Source organism: Melanerpes formicivorus, unplaced genomic scaffold, assembly GCF_026170545.1.
Source record: "Melanerpes formicivorus ecotype bairdi unplaced genomic scaffold, bMelFor1.0.p_v2 SCAF_8, whole genome shotgun sequence".
NCBI lineage: Eukaryota > Metazoa > Chordata > Aves > Piciformes > Picidae > Melanerpes > Melanerpes formicivorus.
In genome coordinates this window covers 15,939,714-15,960,351 of record NW_027142360.1, presented here as the reverse complement: position 1 = coordinate 15,960,351, position 20,638 = coordinate 15,939,714, and the positions used below count along the sequence as shown (strand labels likewise).

The window sequence follows — 20,638 nt, the reverse complement described above, 5'->3', positions numbered from 1 at the left end:
CATGCTGAATCTATTTTACAATTGTTCATTTATGTTAGACACTTAAGGTGCATGCACAATTCTCCAATAAAATTAACATGGATTACATTGTAGTTCTTCATCTCAACATCATTCAGTGTCATCTATTTTATGACAACTTAGAAGACATTTCAGGTTTCCTATTAACAAAATAAACCAAAAATAAGACATGGCACTCCACATAACTGCAAAACATGCTGATACAGACACGTGTTTTCATCATGAGGACAACAGCCAGTATCCGAGAAGTATTTACCAGCTTAAACTACTATTTTTACAGACTCCTGGGCCTACTGTCAGAGAGTGCTGAGGTCCAGACATCAAAACAAATGCTGCTTTGATGATTCAAGCCCAAACTCTTTCCTGTCTACAACAAAACATGCAAGGAAGCATTTCACACTTAAGTGGTTGGCTTACAGATAAGTCCTGAATTCAAGTTTGCACTAATCGTACTATAACCACAGCTAAACTCAGCAGCACAATATATAAGCTGCAAGAGCTGCAGATAAGTTGGTAGGTCAAGAAGCACTCATCATGGACCAGAATGACTCAGTGGGTGATTCCAACCCAGTGTTCTGTGAGTCTGTGAATCTTTAAGATTCATGTAGCTAGATGAGCAAACAGGGATGCCTGGGGAGTAGGACTGGCTGTCACTCCACAAGGGCAGATTTGGTGTTAAGTAAGTAATTTATATGATTGCTATTTGGTTGCAGGTCTAAAGGACCCATTAGCATTTTGTAAATATTTTACATATTAAATTCTCTGATTTCTCAGATGGGCCACATTCTAGTCTCAGTATCTCAGTCACAGTCTGAAAAGTGTCATCAAGCCAGGCTAATAACAGTAAACAGGGAAACAAAAGGCAGAGCCCAGAACTGAGCTGCCGAGCACTCTGAACTTTCCCTTGCAGAACTGGCAATTTCTGATGCTGTAGGTCAGCCAGCTCATAACAATCCTATAAAGCCATGCTATAACAAAAAAGATTGTTGTAGTTCAGTGGCAAAACCATGAGAAAATTTTCTTTTAAGCTTTTAAGTTTTTAAGCTTTTTATTTTTTTTTCTCTCATGTTGCTGAATTTTTTCAAACATAAAGTAGATACGAAAGCAAGGAACTATTACATTGTTCATTGAAGACAGTGATTAAAGGTGCTAGAGGGAAATGCTGTAATCACTTCGGCCAAGTAGGACAGCTTTGCAAGATGGAGAGGATGTCAACCCCAAGCAATCCCACAACTCAGTACCATGGGCTCTGAAAAATGTGAAGTCAACAAGTTTAATGTCTCTACCGCATTTGGAGCCACTTGAGGAACACTAATTCCTCATCTCAACTGAGTAAAACCAGACAGAACTCTCCTTTTCAAATTCCTTAAGCAATCCAACTAGCATGGAGGTTATCAGAAGGCACAGAGCTTGAAAGTCTAACGTCTAAAGATGTTTCCAAAACCTGTTCTATATATGTTACTGAGCTATGTTTACACATTCAGATAAAACTAATAACTGAATTTGGAAAGATTTTACAGGAACTTCAAAGCTGCCTTTGACAATGCAACTTTTTGCTCTTCAAGTAAGTTTCACCCACATCTACTCCTGTGACAAAACCACTGGTGGGTGGCTGAGCAATAGCTGACTTCTACATAAAGCAATGCCAGAGAGACTGAAGAAAATTCAAATAAGGGTTAAGGGGAAAAGGACAAAGAACAGAAAAGCAACATATGCTTTTAAAACAGTCTGTTTGCAACAGGAGATAAGAATTAACAGAATATTCAGAAAGGAATAGGTCACTAAGAGTGAAAAGTTTATATGACAGAAAATGGTCAGTTAAAATAATTTTTAATGGAAGCTCTCCCAGCATTAACGAAGGAAGTTGAATGGGAATGATGCAGTGTTCCATACAGAAAAAGAGTCTAGTGATTAAATAAAACAAAACACCAAAGGCAAAGGGTTTGACTCACTGTGGAGTTACGCCTGACCCAAAATGTTTAATTAAGACTCTGGGGCTAGTTCAAAGCCACCAGAGAGTTTTAAAGAAAACCCCCAAAGTAATCCTAGAACTACCAAAAACTATATGTTAGAGGCAATTTGGAGGTGCTGAAAGCTTGCACTGAGCTTGGAATTTAAAATAATAATAATAATAATAATTAAAAAAATAAATACAAGAAAGTCCTTTTCATTTGATTGGTATACACATAACAAAGCATTCCCTGGAAGCCTCTGCTTGAGAACAGAACCTAAAGCAGCTCAGACTGACACAGATCCTCTTGGCTTCCAGCACTCTCTGTGCCTGAGGGAGATGTAAAGGTGACCGAGAACCAGCAGAGTTTCAGCCCCAAGTCCACATCCAAGGATTCAGTTCTTCATAAAACATAGGAAATCTTAAATTTATGTAATTACATCATCTCATCCTTGCTGAGAGAGCTTCCAAAACACAGGAGCGGTGATAAAATTTGGAGCACTAATGAAGCAAAAAGCCTTTCCGAGCTCTTTGGATCCTGCCAGCACAGACACATCCGTTATTGCCAAATGTTTCATTTTTGCAGTTCCTAAACAGACGTGCCTCTTCACCATACCAATCTTTAACTGGCTCTGTTACAGTTCACTCAAGACTGACTTACTGGAAAGGGAAAATAGAAGGAAGAAACTTATTAAAAGCAGGCAGTAAATCTGTTTCTTGTTGAAACTCATCAGCTCTGACGGGAGCCGGGGTAGGGTCACATTGACAGCTCACTGAGAGGTACATCTGGTTGCAACCGTGCACAGTGTCAGCAACTCCAACCTAATTGCCTGTTCACACCTGCACCTCCCCAGCATCTCACCATATCATATTGATCTACCAAAGCATTAAACTTGCTACTTGAGATGCATGCATGCATCTCCTGAGCCCCCTCTGCTGCCCGCACACCCCCACCCCTCCCAACCCCAAATATATTTTTGTGTTGAACTGTCTCATCTGACAGGAAAGGATCAGAATGATCAGAGCCATGGAGCAGGAGCAGAGAGCACCAGAGAAAAGCCAACTGGATGCAGTTAAATTACTTGCAGGTAACTAATGTAGAAAACACAGAAAGAGTTCAAGGAAATGAGCAACACTCACTCTTCGCATGCACACTTAACTCTGAATTCTTTACACAGCATTTCCCTACACCCTCCACTTGCAACCTCCTGACAGTCCCATCCTGATTGTCCTCTCCTCCCAGCTGTCATACTGTACACCCACACCTGCAGAATGTCACACAGGTGAGGAAAAGCAGAGGATATATGGTTTTACCCGTATCCAAGAAGAAAACACTCCATCTCCCCTCCAGCTCTACCAATGACTTGGTTTTGAAAGCTGTGTCTGTCAGGGCGATTTAAAGGTGTAGTTTACAGTTACAGCCATGTCTATAAGCACGTTTCTAAAACCCATTCTCAGCACTGGCTTTTCCTCACTGTGTTAGCTATAAGCACATTAACTCTACACATTTATGCAGTGGCAGCTAAAAGTGACTACATCCTATCAAAGCTACCATCCTCTCAAGGCTGATAAATCCTGCCCAGCCTCTTTCCCTGAGAGAGGATAGCATGTTCTTACTCACAAACGCCACAACTTCAAACAGGCAAAGCTGTTGCCTTCAAATATTCATCTTTTACGTCCATACCAATGTTTCTCTTCTGCCAGAGATCTCTGTGCCACTTGCACTTTTTAATTCTTATTGAGGTCTCTTTGTATTAATGGTTGCAAGTACAGTGACAGCTTCACCTTCATCTTCAATGAGTCCTTTAAGTTTCAAAGACTGGAGATTTTCAGTACAATGGTGTATTTTGCACTTAAAGCAACAGTATGCAATGAAAACCCACTATAAAACAAGGCCCTTCGGTGTGACCCTCAAGCTTCAAATGAAGTGACATTTAGGCTTTCATCCTTTAATCCCGACTCATAAATCAGCTTTGGAACTGGATCTAAAATGATCAAGGACCAACCTCTGAATCAATTTCAGACATGACCCAAATCATCAGTCTTGCACTAAGATCTGCTCCATGGAGATTAACACTGTATAAATCGACATAAATTTAAATTCTCTTTCCTGAGATACAACTTCTTATAGCAACATCACTTGACAAACTTTCTACTTAAACTCTAGTTAAAACTTCAATTTCACCAGAACTCCAAGCTCAAGACTAAGTTCTTTGATGCCATGAAATCGATCTCTTTCAGACTAACATAAATCAGGAGATATCTTTTTTGGTACTACATTAAGATAAAACAAGAAGCTTTTGCTTTTCATGTCAGTGATGTATCTGTTTTCTCTTCTTGCCTTCTTTCAACACAAGGAGGTCTGGCAACCCCAGCTGACTGTATCGTACTGCCAGCATTGCAATAGTAAGGGGCAAAGCCAACCAACATGACACCTGTGCTATTGCTGATCGACAGCAATGCTGGAAAGATCAATAAAAATATTAAACAAACCTCACATGTCAGTCAGTCTTGTTAGAAAATTCCCAAGAAGCTCTCCTATGGCTAACAGGTCTTTCTGGACAACTGGTGAAGTAATTACTTACGTTTCCCAGTTCTGTGCACAAGTGGAAATGTCTCCCTTAAGATACTGCCCCTGAATAACATATTTCACTAGAAGGAAAAGCAGTCAAGCACAAGACAGAAATTACAGCCAAGAATAGCCAGTAGTAAAACACAAACACTAACAGTATTAATCAATACTGCATCATAAAAAGGCAATCTTCAGCAGCAGAAAGTGACATACTAAATTGCTCATAAGACAAGGCTAATAAATTCCTGTCATAATGGAATTGAGTGACACATAATTGGAGATTAGGGGAACTTGTCCTTACTACTGAAGATAAGCTGCTCTCACTTGTACCTGTTAGCTCCCAATTTAATTTGAAGTATTTGTTAGCACTGATAACCCAACCCTAAGGTGATGACATGACTGGCAAAGTGAAAAGCACCCGACTGACAGGCAGCACTGCAAAGGAATACATTTGCAAATTAACTAGGATACATGGCAAAAGGGTAAAAATGCAAATTAATAACTACAATTTTACTTCTCCATTTAGTATTCCAATGCAAACCATGGAATCTGTTGCCATTTTGGTTAACACTTCTTGTCTGAACCCACATATGTTTCTTCTGCTCAATCCCTTGGAATTACAATCCCCTCCCTCTAAAAACCTCCTGAACAGCCAAGAGCCAGGAAGTCTCAGTATGCATCAGCTCCCTTTTTACATACTTGCAAAAAAGCTTCTCTTGCCTTAACGTGAAGCTGCAGGCAATGGGACAGCACGCAGCTTACATGCATCCACAGGTTCCAGTGGTGTTCTTTAATGAAAGCATTTCTTGTAATAACATTAAACTCAGTAAACTCTTTTTAATTTTTAATTATACTTAAATTCTGACTTGAAAAGCTACCTGGTGACACTAATTTCTTCTCAGCACTAATGTCCACTGATGCCAGTATTTGAAAATCCAACATTTTTAAAGCATGATTGGAAAATCCGTTTAGGCACTTGCTTTGATCAGGTTTTGCCTGCTTCACCACGAGTTCAGCTTGAGAAGGATACCAACATTAACCATAAACAATGTCCCAGAATGGAGTAGCATATTGGCATAGTTCACATGCTGGCACCACCAGAGCCAGCAAACCAGGAAACAGGACAACAGGTTCGTCACAGCAGGCGCACAGAGATGCCTTGAGCCCACATTGCTCACAGTGGCAGTTCAGCCTAATGCCCTAAAAAGCAGGATATCTACCTATCCTAGGAAGGCCAGCTGACCAACTTGCCTAGCACATGGTGTTGGTTTGAGGCAGTAACTGAAGATCCATGTTACTTTTCCCAATGCCAGCACTACTGTATTTTGTTTGCCTCAGTTGCCAGACGTACTGCATCAAATCCTGCTTGACAAAGCTGCTGCAGTTGTCCTTGTATGAATGTCATCCTAGCACAGTTTGTTGTTTAGATTTTTTTTAGCTCTCCTGCCTTTTGGGCTGATGCATATGTATTATGTATCAACTGTACAGTGATCCTGAAGGACAGGGTTAGGGGACACAAGGGTTTGAATCTGATGGTATTTCTGGCAGATTGTTCATGCTGTCTAAGGCAAATGTGTGAGTTCTGTGTGTGAGTTAAGTGTCAGCATATATAAAATCAAGCATGGATGCATGGGTTCAAATCAATGAAAGCAGCACATCTTTCCTCCTTTGCATTAAGAAAAAAAAATCAAGTTAGGGAATTTTGTACTTGTGTAGACCTGGCGTGTCCAGGATAATGATGAGGAGATGTCTGTGGTGGGTCATTTAGATTCAGCAGCCACCTACTGTATTACAAGGATAATGTTTCAAAGCACATCTGTGTTTTGTTGGATGTTGCTGTTCCCTGTGGAGCCCATTCCTGTGAGATCTTTGTGGACGGGGCAGATATTTGTCCTTATAGTTACAATTCAAACTGTAGAGCTGGTTAATTCTTCATTATTTGTGTTTCAATATCCAGGTTACGGATAGCATCCTTTTGTTGGGGGCAGAACGCTTGCATGTGACAAAGTGGTGTTTCTGGCACAAGCCTCACACTTTAGAAGATGAAACCACCAGAGACTACAGTGAACCAGTGGCAGAATTTACTTCCTAATTATCTCTGGCTCATGCCTCCAGACAAGAAGGATTTTCTTGGATTCCAATGTTGTGAATGTAATCAGCACAGGATGAGGTGTGTTCCCCTTTCATGTAATTGTTTGGCACCTGAAACTAAGATTTCATGAATAAATCAAAATTCTACCGCATATACGCTTGGACTCTGTGGCTTCCTTGCATAATGTCATTATCCCCATTTTTCATTTAATACCAGATCAATGAATGTGGCTTGTGGGCTTGCCCTCTCCACATGCTCCTTAATAAGGGGTTAGTTGATGGGGAAATTGTCTGGAGTAGATCCCCTGAAATCATAGGAGCTCATATGAACAGCCTTTAGATTTCAACTCCCTCGCTGCTGCCCACCTGGGTTATCACACTTTAGCACCACTACAAAGTACCTAATGAAAGTGTACTTAGAAGAACACAAATACATATGTGTACAGAAGGTGGTGTACATCCACTGCTTTGTCCTTTCTGTGATGCCTTCTTTGATCCCTGAGAGCTGTTGGGAAGCTCCTTGCACAGGACAGGAAGTGATGATGTGTCTTTGGGAGGTGGCTTGTTTTACCTGTTCCATTCTACAAACTTAAGAAGGGTTGGAAACCTCACACCAGCTTGTGCTGGCAAGTCCCAGAGAGCCAGAATGGATGACAGGACTCTCATTTCTGTGACATGCAAACAGGACTTGCACTACACAGCGTGGTATGAATAGGTGCAGCACAAGCATTCATTAATTTGCAGCAAGCAAGCTTTGTGTGCATGTGAATCAGAGAGGCTTCTCTCAAAGAAATGCATTTCACATTTAAATATCCAGTCTGGTTTTATTTTAAACCAATATCCCCTTTTTTGTTGCTTTTTGCACCTTGCCCAATGTTGGCAATGAAAGTAAATGTCAGCTTTGCTTTTGGTGTTATTAATGTTACAAATCAGAAATTGGGTCCTAAATAAGGCATTAACATTTAGCTTGTAAGCATCAGAAGGGGATCTTATTTAGAAGAATAACACTATCACTGGAAACTTTGGAGTGTACTGACTGACACTGAGGCCAGATTTGGGTTTCAGGGTTTTTCCTCCTTGCAAATTTGAATCTCAGGATGAAAAAAAGCTGACTATGAGCACTTAGAAAGTGCTGACTTAAGAAGGCTGTGCACACAGATGAGTGTGGATCTGCACATGCACCCACCCACCTTCTTTGTCCCTACCAAATCTGTAGTTGGTGGCCCAGGTAATCCAAATGCATTGATTTCTGAAGGGCAAACTTCTCCCCACCACCCCACCACCCAACCCCACTCCATCCCCCATTTCCCCCCAGGCTGCTGTAAGGAGTATGAAATTCTTTGTTATAAAAAGAAATCCCAGAATTGCCAGATTCCACATAGATTCCTTTGTTATTCTGATGATTGAAATGTATAGTCAGTGTGGTTTCTCATTTCTCTCAGTCTTAAAATAAATATGTTTGGAAGCATCCAACTTGAGAGAATTAATAATTGTATGAATACTTTCTAGGCTGTGGAAGAGCAGGAATATTTTGGGGGCATATCAGCTTAAACAGTAAGAGTGCTTCTTCAAGGTAGCCTTCATCTTGTTTGTGCCAGGCTGTAGACACTGAAGGATGACTTTGCACCCATTACTATCAATCACTCTCACAATGGCTTCACACTCCTATGAAAAAAAATTAAAGGAGGGTGCTGGAGGAAATGGAAGATACAAGCAATCAAATTGAGCAGTATTTCTCACAGCACTGTGATTCAGGGATTTGCAAGACAGTAACTAAATCCAAAGAAATGCCATGAAGATAGGTGGACCATGCCATGGGAAAACAGGTGTGAAACGCTGACATCCTGTAAATGTTGTCTGCTCTTCATTTTTCAACGTGAAGTAGCCTTGATTTGAAGGATGAGAGGAAAGTGATCCATGTGGGGTTTTGCAGGATCCAATTTCTCTTCCTTCTCTTCTATAGCAGGTGAAAGAGGAGGATATGGTCCTTCTCAGCTGCGCTCGGTCTGCAGAAGAACTGCTGCTGCTGCTGCCCTGAATGTTGTCTCAGACTCAAAGATGTCATTCTTGTAATCTTGATAGCAAAAGATTGTGTCCTTTTATGTCACTTTGCCAAGTGATGGGAGACAACGTTTTTTAATTGCAGAGTTCACACATAATAATCCATGAGGAACCAAATGGTTTGCTGGGTCTGAATCCACTCTAAAGCGTACTGTACTGTAAAAAGCAGACAACTGTGGGGTTCTTTTCCTAGTTCTTTTTGGTTTAGAAGCAAACACCTCCTATTAATTTCTAAGATATACCAACAATTCAAAGTAAGCTTTGTAAATGGTAAAATAGTAGGTTTCAGGACCTGCAGAGTAATGCCTTATGAACTCTGGTATCACATGAGACTGTAGCTAGTCATTCCCAAGCTTTTCTGGCTGACAATACAAGAGACTAAAACAGTTCAAAATGGGTAACTTGTAGGGATTTTCTGATTAGGGAAGGTAGAGAGATAATTACAAGGTAGCTCTAATTAGGTCCTACAGATGGTCTCTACTGTAATATGTTGTCTTAAAATAAAGAGCTTTAAGTAGTTGAAATAATTTTAAGGACTATTTGCATTGTTGTGCTTTAAAGTTGATTGGTATGCCAAGCAGAACAAAATGTCTGTATTATCTGAAGTGACCTAACATGGAATACACATTCTGCACCCACACTGGTGAGTACCAGGAGATGAATATATCCTAGTAATCTGTATTTTACACCCCATGCTCAAAGTGTGAGTGGAGAATTTATAGTAGCTGAGGGGGAGGGAACTAACACTTTTTAAACACTTGGTGATTAATGAAATGTATCAGTCAGGGTCATAAATATAAAACTGGTAAAGCCTGTCTTGATTATGCATTTTGGCCTTGATTAACTTCTAAAATACATTTGAGCTCCCAGATGGGGCTAAGTGTTTTATCTTTGGAGTTAAATGTATGCATGCATATACTTAGAAAGTTGATGGAGCTGCAAACTGAGTGGGACAAATATACCGGAGACTTAGGGTGGCTACTGACACATGTACTCTGCATCCCAAGCACTGCTGTGTCTCACTCCCAGTTCAGTCATTGTTGCAGGATGACTCAGCTGGACATACAAAGTTCCTGCCACTATTGAACCAGCAATCCTGTGGACCATGCTAGCTGAGCTGTGCTTCTTCACCTTCCTTCTTTTCCTGAACCAGATTTGGAGGTCCTTTGTGGCATGTTTAGGGAAGCTCAAAGAGGATGAAGGCAGCTGCCTGCTAGGCTGTTTGATTTGGAGGTTTGTTTTGGACAAGCCATAACATTTTATGACTTTTTCTGAAAGGAATACACTGATGAATGGTTTGAATCTCCTGGTGGATTGTGTGAGGGCTGCAAGACTGAAGGAGTCAATGGTTGCTTTCCAGTTGATTTTAGTGAGCTCTGGGGTCAGGTCTACTGTGCCACAACAGAAGCTTTTTGAATTGCATAAAGGGTATACACTCCCTGTAGTGGTAGAAATACCAGATTGCAGGCTTGGGTAAAGCACTGAAACGTTTCTCCCCTGTAAATCCTGGGTCAGCTCCACTGACATGGTTATAACAATTCTGGATCAAAGCTGCCATAATGAAAAGCAGTACTTGGCCCTCTGTGTCTTCCTACAGAGTAATACACAATAGAGTAACAACTTTGCTTTTCTTTTTTCTCACCTGCCCTTCACAGAACACTTCTGCATTCAAGTGAATGGTAGCTTCTTCCCCATAGAGATACATGCTTGAAGTATCAAAGGTGGTGGTGTCTATTTTCATTAGTTTCAGTGGAAATGACATCGACAAATAAGCTACATGTAACCATTAGTATGCGGGCCACCAATATGATCGACGACTTCTGGTCCTGCTGTAGAGCTTCTCTATCCCAAACAGAAAAGGTTATTAATATTTCTGGTGTGACAGCAAAGGTGCTAATTGCATCAGAGAGAAAAAAAAAAAACACCACAGGAGTAAGTCAGAGTTTCTGGAACTGTTAACTATTGTGAGATAAAACTCTCTTGAGATTCTAAATGAGATTAAGTTGGTAACATATGGCAGATATGATTCAATTAAAATCATCTTCATATTTCACTGTCTTGATTGAGCTTTTGTTGTTGTTTGGTTGGTGTTTTTTTGGGTTTTGTTGTTTTTTCCCCAGCACACATCAGTGATTTTGGTGAGTCTTTGCCTTTTCTGTTGCCAGTTGGCTGAATGCTTTTCTTAAAATCTTCTACAGAAGACAAAGAGGAGGTTTTTGTGGAGGATTCCAGGACAGTTTGCAGAACAAAAATATACATGGGGCTGTTGTTTCTGAACAATTAGTAATGCACAAAGCCTATACATCAGTATAGTGTCAGTGACTTAGAGCCTCATCTATCTCAAGAATGCTGTAACCAGAGCTGTAACAAGTTCCTGCGAGAACTCTTTGTGCAGCCAGAAATGCATCTCATTCCATCCAGCGTGGTTGGGCACCAAGGGCAACAGGCCATAATTCTTACATGTCCAAAGTAGCTTGAATTGGTTTCCATTGCCAGTCTTCGCATTGACTTCTCCTGCCTTTGTTTTATTTTTCTTTGTACTCTCTAGACCTTTTGCTTGCTTTTACATTCATTGGGATGTGATGTGACCAAGAGGAATCTACACCATGCTCTCTTTCCAGCAGTGAGAGGATCTCTTGTCGACAGATTGCACCTCAACTGCTCTTACCTTACCAGAATAGATTATACCTGGAGTACTCCTGCAGCACTGTGGGAGCCTGGAAAACACTGCTAAATGTCAAGCAATTGTCATGTGCACTAAGGCTGTGCTTTTCCGTTATCTGCTATGGATGAGAGCTTTCACCAGCAGCAAGCTAGGAGCAGTATTTCAGGAACCCTTTGAGTCTGAGCAGAATTCTTCAGTGATTGTAATAGTTTGCTTTAATCAGAAGGCTTAAGAGTGTTCCATGAAGTAGGTCCGTGCTTTCTTTTTCACTTTACACCTAGGAAAACTGAGGTATGGACAGGAAGGCTATTTGTGCAGGGACTTGGTTAATGGTTTCCCCCCAGGCTAGCAGTATATACAGGAATAGAACTTGAAGACAGGATGATTTTGTGGAGGCTGATGCTTGCATGATTTAAGGACTGCAATCCCCTATAGGGTTGTAAGAAATGATAGTGCAAACTAAATGTCAGGCACAACCAAAATCCCAGCACTCAGTCCAAGGGACACCACTGCAGCCCCATCCAAGTGTGCTCTAGGCTTGTGAGGGTGACTGTTTTGGACAGCCTTGTGTGTCCTTTATAGTGCTTCTGCTGGTAAAACGCTCCTGCTGCAGATACACAGGACTTCAAGAGTTCCTTGTGAGCTTTCCTGTACAAGGTGTTGCCTTCATGGGACCATGAGCTGTCCCTCAGGGCATCTGAATTCTGTTACTAAGCTATAGACATGCTCTGTTGGTTGTACTACAGAGCAGAGACATAAACAGTTCTTGCTTATAATCTTTCACTCTGTTTTTCCTTTTAGGTTTCTAAAGTGTAAATCTCCCCTGTGTATGCCCTGACAAACAATGAGTGGCCTTTCTCTTCTGGGTCAGAAGTTGAAGGCATACTTGAAGAAAAAACATCAAAGGCCCTCACTAGCTCTTGAGAAGTAATTCTAGTCAGTGGCTTCTAAGACTTCAGCATTGTGCACACAGCTTGAAGTCAGGTTGCATAAAATGAGCTTGGAGGCAAGCAGCAAAATCTCCACCTTTTCAAGCTGAGTACAGCCAAGTTTGCTGCACAGGAAACATCTGATACCTCTGGTGCTTCCATTGATTGAAAGATGCAGTCATTAACTAGACATACCGTGTTGCCTGATGGAGAACGTTCACTGCAGCTCAGGAAACCGGGTTGCTCCTGCTAGCCCTTTCCTGCCCTGTGCCTGTTTTAGCATTTCAGTTAAATTTCAGGCCAATATTCTTTGGCTACCTGCTCCCTTGCACTGTCTAAGCAACAGGCAGCCTCTCTTTTATTGGGAAAAGTTATCTCCTATGTAGTGTTCAACACAGAAAAGTGGTTGTCTAGGTGAAAGTGTCACACCAATGCCACTAAACAAATGTCTATTGAAATGTGACATTAGAGTTTGGATGTAGGCAAAGTGGGAATGGAGGCCATGGCTGTGCTTAGACATCTCTTTTCTGCACTAGCAAGTCTGTCTTACTCTAGATAGCATTGTGCTGGGACACCTTTTGCCCTTGGAAGTTTTACTGGATTGATGATCAATATAGGAAACACAAAGGCCTGCCTCTTCCCTCTTTGTTTCCTTTTGCCTTTGTATCTGGGTCTAATGGAGAGCTTGTCAGGAAAGATAAATTTAGTGGGAGGGAAAAACAAAACAACAACAAAAGATAGAAAAATGCAGATAATATTGCAATAAAACCATACCCTTTCTATGGCCTTCCTGCATTGGGCAAAGCTGATCAAGGCTGATGTGGATGATCTATTCTGTTTTTTACTCACACATCCATGATTAACATATTTGTAAACTAACATATTGCTTCTCTGTAGTGTACATTGTCCCTGCACTTTGCTCATTCTTATTTTATGGCAGTTTTACAGTGAAAGTCCCTATCACTTTTCAAAGTTGTGAAGGATTTCCATTCAGAACAGACTTTGTATTCAAGGGGACCATAGCAATTAGCTAGCAAGAAGGAGGGGGTTGGTTCCTGCTTGCTTTTATCTCTGTTTGCCTTTTGCAGCAGAGAGGCATTCTCTACCTCCATGGCTCCACTGAAGCAGGTATGTGAGGTGCACTACAGACCAGTTCTTGCAGGCAGAATTCTGTTGTGTCTGACATAGTGACACCAACACATGTAATAGAGCTACTCAAAACCTGTCAAGTTCAGTGTAGATAGGATGAAGCATCAGCACAGCAGGAGAGCAAGTTATTGCTGAAAACCATCGCTGGCTACCAAAGCTGGTGATTCATTCAAACTCAACTCTAAGCCTGTGCTTGACCACAATTACCACTTCACTTCTGACCTCTTGCCAGCTGAGTCCAGTTGAGAGTGGTCCCTGCCCATGGTGGGGAGGTTGGAGTAGATGATCTCTAAGGTCCCTTCCGACTGTGATTCTACATTGCTCTGAAATGGGCTTGTGTGCAGATATAGGCCTCATGGGAATGCAAAGGTATGGATGGAGATAGTTACACTTTCATTACTACTAAAGGATACAGACATTCCCCTCTGCAGCACTGGTGAACCAGGAACAGATAGTCCATAGCTTCCTGCTTGTGCTCTTCACCGGGCATTTCTACTCTATTTGTGTTTGGGTGTGGGTTGGTTTGTTTGTTTTCTATAGGAAAAACAGTTTCCATTCATGTTGACTCTGTCTCTGAAAACAAAGTTACAACACTTCAGCATCTGTGGATACAGAGTATCAGTGCTGTGAAAGCCAGGATACCCTTCCCCAACACAGACTCACAGCAGCAAAAATATTAAAGTTTTATTAAAAACCTGTGTTGTAACTGTGGGGCAACAAATATTCTGATAACTCAATATTGAAGACATTACTGTTGACAGCCTGGGTAGTTTTTGCATGAACACATTCAGAAGCAGGTTTTTATTTCTTAAGGTCAGCGTGCAGTGGTTGCAAAAGGCTACACTCATACATACTGCACTGGAAAAAGTTGCCCTTCTAATAAGCTCAATACTCACCAACCAGGAAGAATTTCAGAAGATAAGATGATTTTGTGGGCAGTTCAGTTCTCACCTCAAAGCAGTTCCAGACTGCCAGTACCTTTGAGAAGGGGGACCACAGTAAATTCACTTACACGGATGGCAGTCCCATGGAAATGAATGAAAAGCTTATAGGGGCACCAACAAAAAGATACAGCACAGCCCCCTCACAGGCACACAGCAGGGTTTCTGCCTGCCACTGGGGAATGGATTGCACTGCATGCAATTAAATGAGGGCCAGATTCTTGTAGCTGTCAAATGAACTCCATTTCTCTATATCCCAAACAGAATAATTCAAAACTAGTATACGAGGTCCATCAAAGGAATGCCACATACACACTGCTTTGCAGATCTCATTCCCCTTTATAAGCAGAGGAGGAGGCAAGGATCAATTGCAAGATGGGAGACTGCTGCATTGATTTTCAAACAGAATCTTCCATCAAAACCAATGGTAAGGGGGAAAAAAAAATAAATCTCATGTGATGTGAGTTATGACATTTGAGGAAAGGTACACAACAGCCTTCCATAAGGAAAAGCAACTATCAGTCATACAGTGCTGCATGTGTAACCGAGAAGATCATGGACAGGAGGCAAGTCCGAGGATCTAACCTTTCTAGCATCCATAGAACAGTAGCTAAGTCTAAAACAACAGATGAAAAACAGAGCAACTGCATTCTGGTTTGCAGTCAATGAGAAAGGAGAAAACAAAAATAATCATATTTAGAACAAGTTTGTTTCATAAACCTGTCTCAGGAAAGATAATTATTCTACCTTTATGTGGAATTTTTCACATAACAGTCTGACCCCAGCCTAGCAGACAGCTCCTGACTACACTTACTGACAGTCCCCTGCTCGCTGCAGCTGGGGTGCCTGCAGAAGCAAGCAAGCACCTGTAAAAGCACAGACAGGCTAGGGACTAGTGAGCAAACCGATTTCACAGGAAAGGCAGAGAAAACTATGACAGAAGGTCCAGGAGCATGAAGCAATAAACAGCTTGTACTGAGTTATCCAGATAGCACAAGCTGGGATGGCAAAGGGGGAGAAAATATTCTGAGCAAAGAGCCAGAAAAGAAAGTCAGCTTTATATATTGCTGTATATCCATCTACAGCAAACACTACAGGATGTTTTTCTTTTCAGAAAAGGCTAGACAGACAACAGGAAAACACACTCAAGTCCCCACTGCCATTTCCTCCCTCAGGAACAAGTAGTCCCTCAAACACACAGATCTTTAGTTTTCTCAACAGGGTTCCTAAGCTCTGGAGAGCTGCACTGTAAACTTTTCCCCTTCAACAACTGGTCAGGGAACCTTATCTGAGAGAGTGAGTTCCCCAGCACATGGACAACCTCTGCCAAAATCCAGACAGTGCAATGGTGTATTAGACAGACAGCACGTTTACCACCAGCTTCCCAACAAAGAATGGGTATGGAGCCAAAAAGAACAAGGATTAAAAGCACCTAATCACCTTCCAACATGCCAGTAACTTGAGATACAATGCAAGGGACACATTGTTAGATTGTTTTGCAAAGATAAGGCTAAGTTCACCTTCCCCACTTCAGGTGTGGTTTTGTTATTAGGGTTTACTTTCTGTTTGTTTTTTTAAAGGCTTATATTAACGTATCATTTCCCTATTTATCCCAAAGAACAATACATCAGCAGAAATTTGCTTTTCTCCTGTTTCTAGCAAGAAATCCACCTTCATATCTCCTAAAATGGAAAAATACCCATCTAACAGACAAGTCTTCTTGTCTCTGAGAGGGGCTGGTCTCATCATTTGATGGCCCTATAGCATCTTTCCCTTTCTGCGTCACACCTAAAATTGTTTGAAAAGCTCGGTAGGCAGAGAACAAGTCTCCTGAAACTCACTAAGATAACTTAGTGGGTGAAGAAACTGACAGATTTTGACTAAAGAGCTGGCATTTCTTGCAAAGAACTTAACCTTATTTTCCATCTGAAAGGTTTGGGTGGGAATTTTTCAGCTAATTCCAATTACAAAGCGCCTATCTCAGAGAGCACTGCAAGCTACCAAGAACTGTGACAGGTGGCAAGCCAGGGTATAAGAAACAGCTCCCTCTGGCAGCTATCCTAAGACACATACTCTAGTGCAGATGGGCTAAAATTTGAAACACTCTCCCACAGCAAAAGGAGTACCAGCCAAGATTTTGAAAGCTCTTAGTACCTCCAGCCCCATCCCACTTGGCATGCACTCTGCCCAGGGTCAGGCTCCAATGAATTTAAACATACATCAAGAAGGGTTACTAACTTATCTTAAAGTACAGATATAATGCCTCAACATGATCCTCTACTTGATATATATCACATTGGCAGGTCTGCTACCTCCCTTTCCCCTTCAAGAATTCCACATTAATTTATCACTTGCACCACCAGGATGGTAGCACATATGATCACATAACAGACACCTGGTGAAAACAGCTGTTCAAGCCTTACAAACCATACATAAACCAAATGGCCACACTCTACATGGGTCTAGGTTAGAGCTTGACAGGTTTCTAGCAGTTTCCACTATAGTGGAAATACAGTTGTTGTTCCACCCTCCTCAAAAAAAAAGGGCAGAATTAATTATGATCAAAAAGGTACAATAAGGATGATTGCATTTATTTTCAGACTACTCCACTCATGCCAACAACCTAAATAGGAGTCAAACAGAAAATGGGTATGTATTATCCTCCTGGGGATCTCACAGCATCACATTCCCTCCTCAAAGTTTATGGTAAATCCTTTGAATTGTACTAAAACCTCAACCTATTTATAGTTTCACAATAGCACAAATCTAAAGCCATAATCTCCAACAGTTAGATATAGAGGATATTGAAAATTCTTGAAAGGCGTTTTTTAGAGCATTCAGAAATTCAGAGAGTAACATTTAATTTAATCTCTCACCTACTGCATGCTGAGTTTGTGTTCCAGCAGTAAAAATTCATCTGAAACACAGGAAAATAATAACTCTTGGCCAAATTCTCTGAATGTGCATGCAAACCATGTCACCTGTGGAATGCAACCAGTGAAAATACCACACCTTTCATTAAAGTGGTGAAGCTGTGTTACAACCAACAATTCTGAACAGTGCCTTGAAGCTCCAAAATAGCTGCTTCCCCAGGTCTGCTACAGACTAAGCACCCCTTGTGAAACCAGTAAGCATGGAGCAGACGCAGCAGGAAAGAAAAAATATGGAATTTTTCCAAGGAGTTGGAAGGTATTAACACAGATGGGCACCATACAAGAACATATTCATCAACCAAATGATACCAACTTTGGAGGAGCAGGCAGTTGAAGGAAAAATGCCAAATAGGACTTGTCTTTACCACAGAACAGCAGATCTACCAATTTCTAATCCTATCAGTACATTTAGCCGCTTATCATTTAACTCCAAAAAAACTTTAAGGAAAAATCTTTTTTAACCAACTATGATTTGGAGGTCACAAGGGATGAAAAGTATGTTACAGCAAACTGTAATTCCTTTTTTTGCTACATCTATGCCCCTAGGCACGGCACTGAGAGCTGGCAGGAGAGCTGTGCAGGTAGGGCTGAGAGGATTCTCCTGCCCAGAAATAAGGCCACTCTGCCAGTCACAGCTGTTGGTCTGCTAAGAGGTATTTCTCCCTCTGACCAGCCTCATTCCCCTGCTCAGCTTTAAGATGCTTCCAAAGGCACTGCAAGTACAATTTCCACCTCATTTCTTAAGCAGGAAGGGGAAAATGTGAGACGGACGGACAGACGGACCATAAGCTGCCTTTTTTTTCCTTTTTTTTGTGCCATGCTGGATAAATTTCGCAGCCAAGCTACACAAAGCAGCCTCACTGCAAACCACGAAGTCACCGTGCACACAGCAGGCACTCATGAAGTTTCCGTGGTCCAAACTCGCCTTTGTGTGACTCAATAGCCCACCCCACGAGAGACTTGCGTAGAAGCAAGCACCCGCCACCCCAGTATTGCGCTGTCCCCAGCGTCCACCGCGCTTGTAAACTGGGACATTAAAGTCGCATTATGCAGCCAGGAGACGACCGCGTCCCTGTACGGTACCCCCAGTTAGGGTGTGTGCGGGAGCACCACCAAAGAGCTCCTCAGCACCCGAATCCCCAGGGGTACAGCAGTACCGGGAAGAAGCGCCCCGGCTGCAGGCGCCCCGACCCACCGCGCCACGGGCAGTGACAGCCCAAGTCGGGCAGCCGGCCCCGCAGCTCCGGCCAACTTGGGCGAGCCGGCGCGAAGTTGCCCGCGGGCAGCGGCGGCGGGTGCCCCCGGCGCGCCGCCGCATCCCTGATACACACCAAAAACAGACAAGCAGCAAAGCCCAATGCCCGCAGCCCCGGCGGCGGACGAGGGCGACCGAGCCGGGGATCCCCCCTGCCGACGGGGAGGTACCCACAGGGATCGGGCAGCTCCCGGCGCCGCTCTCTGCCGCGGCAAGCTTGATGGCTAGTGCCGCCCCCTGCCCCCGTTCCCCCAGGTGCAAGGCAGCAGAGAATAAAACTGAAAAATAAAACAACTTTCCTCCCTCCGCGGTAAGTTTCCTGCGGGGAGGGAGGCGATGTTCCCGCAGCTGCTCCGGGCGGTGGCCGGGACGGGGTTACCGGCCGGGCTGCGGGGCTCTGCGCCCACAGCCGGACCCTGCGCCTGCCGCAGCGGTGCCGGGACGCGAAAGCCGGGACGGGCAGCAGCCGACGAGGGCTCTCGGGGCACCCGCCACCTGCGTCGGCGGGGAACGGACCAGCGCGGAGCGGAGTGCTGCCCTCCGCGGAGCCGATGCCGATGCGGTGCCGGTGCGGTTGCGGTGCGGCGGTGCCGGTGCCCTACCTGGGTGCAACATACTTTGGAAATAGAAGATGACGAGGATGAAGGAGCCCACGGAAGTAACCAGGACCATCCTGCACACCCGGTTCATCCTCATTACTTCCAGCACCGCCGGCTTCATGGCGTTGTCCGGCGGCGCAGAGAGGGGCGGCGGAGCGCGCACGGCTGGCAACGAGAGCCGCTCCGCGCCCGCGGCGCTCCGAGGTGCCGGAGAGGAGCAGCCGCTACCGCCAGAGAAGACCCGGGCGCCCGCGCCCCGCACCGGGGGGCGCTAATGCCTGCGCTGGGCGTGACCACGCCGCGCGCCAGGCGGAGGGGCGCTCGGCGCGGCACGGGGGGGAGGCGGGCCAGGCGGGGAGCCGGGGCGGAGCGCGCCCCCCCTCGCCAAAGGGAGAGATGGTCCCGCCCGGCGGCGGCAGCGGGCGGGGACGCGTCTGGATGCCTCGAGGGGCCGCCGCCGCGGGGCGCGCTCCGCGGGGGGAGGGGCGGGGCGTGCCGGGCGCGTGCGGGTGCCGCAAGGCCCGGCGGGCGTCGCCGGCTCTGAAGGAGGCGGTGGCCGCGGTGGCACCGTCGGGTCCGTTCGGGCTCCTGCTGTCGGTGCGGTCGCGCTGCCTGTGAACTTGACCACCTCTGGATCCCTCTTGCCCTCCTCAGGGGCTTTGGATCCGCGGTGTGCCGGGGAGGAGCGGGCCACCCCCGCTCGCTGGTCTGTTTCCCCACCGCCTGCCGTCGCTCCGCGCGAAGGAGGCTTTTCCCTGCGCCCCGTTTGCGGAGAGAAATTATCTTCTGCCACTTTTCTGGGTTTGGGGTCTTTTTTTTTTTTGTTATTGGTTTGGTTTTTCTGTGTGTGGTGCCTGTCACTTTGTAAGCCCTAAATGCCTCCTTCAGGTCTCCTCCCGCTTTGGTATTATGTAAGACATTATTTTACAGCCAGTCCTTCCGTTTCTTCCTTGGCTTTGCGCTGTCCCAGCCAGTGGCTGTTGAAATTTACAATCGGTGTAAACACTGCCTGCCAGCAGCACCGATCGTCCCTACAGAAAACAGTGCCACCTGGCCTGGTAGGAACTAAAACGGGTTTCGGGTTTAAGTGGGAGACTTAACAGGCTCACTTGCCTGTAGAAAACAAAGGGTTCTTCCCTCACGATTCCTCCACGGAAGTCTACCTCTCGGAGAGCAAGAACTGGCAATGAGATACGAGACCGTACGTGGGAGGAATGCAGAGGAGCTTAGTGCCACAGAACAAAAGCGATCTGCCTTGTCCACGCGTGCATCGGGGACTGGCACCTCAGGGGTTTCTGGTGAGCCGGCGAGTGTGCGAGCACCTGCTGGCCAGTAAAGTCCTGGACAGGGTTTCTGATGTTAAACTCCCAAAGTGGGACTGCCTGTTTGCTCAGTACTAGATGATCCTTGAAAAGTGCACTGCTGACTGAAATCATCTTTCTAGCACTACACCATTTGCCCTTGCTCTGTTAGC

At 44.2% G+C, this 20,638-nt stretch overlaps 1 protein-coding gene across 2 annotated transcripts in view; it reads right to left on the bottom strand.

The window, feature by feature from the left end:
* CHST11 (carbohydrate sulfotransferase 11) overlaps nucleotides 1–19,363 on the bottom strand; it is a 173,716-nt gene extending 154,353 nt beyond the window's left edge. Inside the window, exon 1 of one of the 2 annotated variants that reach the window (XM_068142290.1) lies at nucleotides 19,168–19,363. In XM_068142290.1, the coding sequence (XP_067998391.1) occupies nucleotides 19,168–19,285 (118 nt within the window). In that variant the 5' untranslated portion in view covers nucleotides 19,286–19,363. The remainder of the gene's footprint in view (nucleotides 1–19,167) is intronic. The other variant, XM_068142291.1, reaches the window with a different exon arrangement.
* Between the last annotated feature and the right edge of the window lie 1,275 nt (nucleotides 19,364–20,638).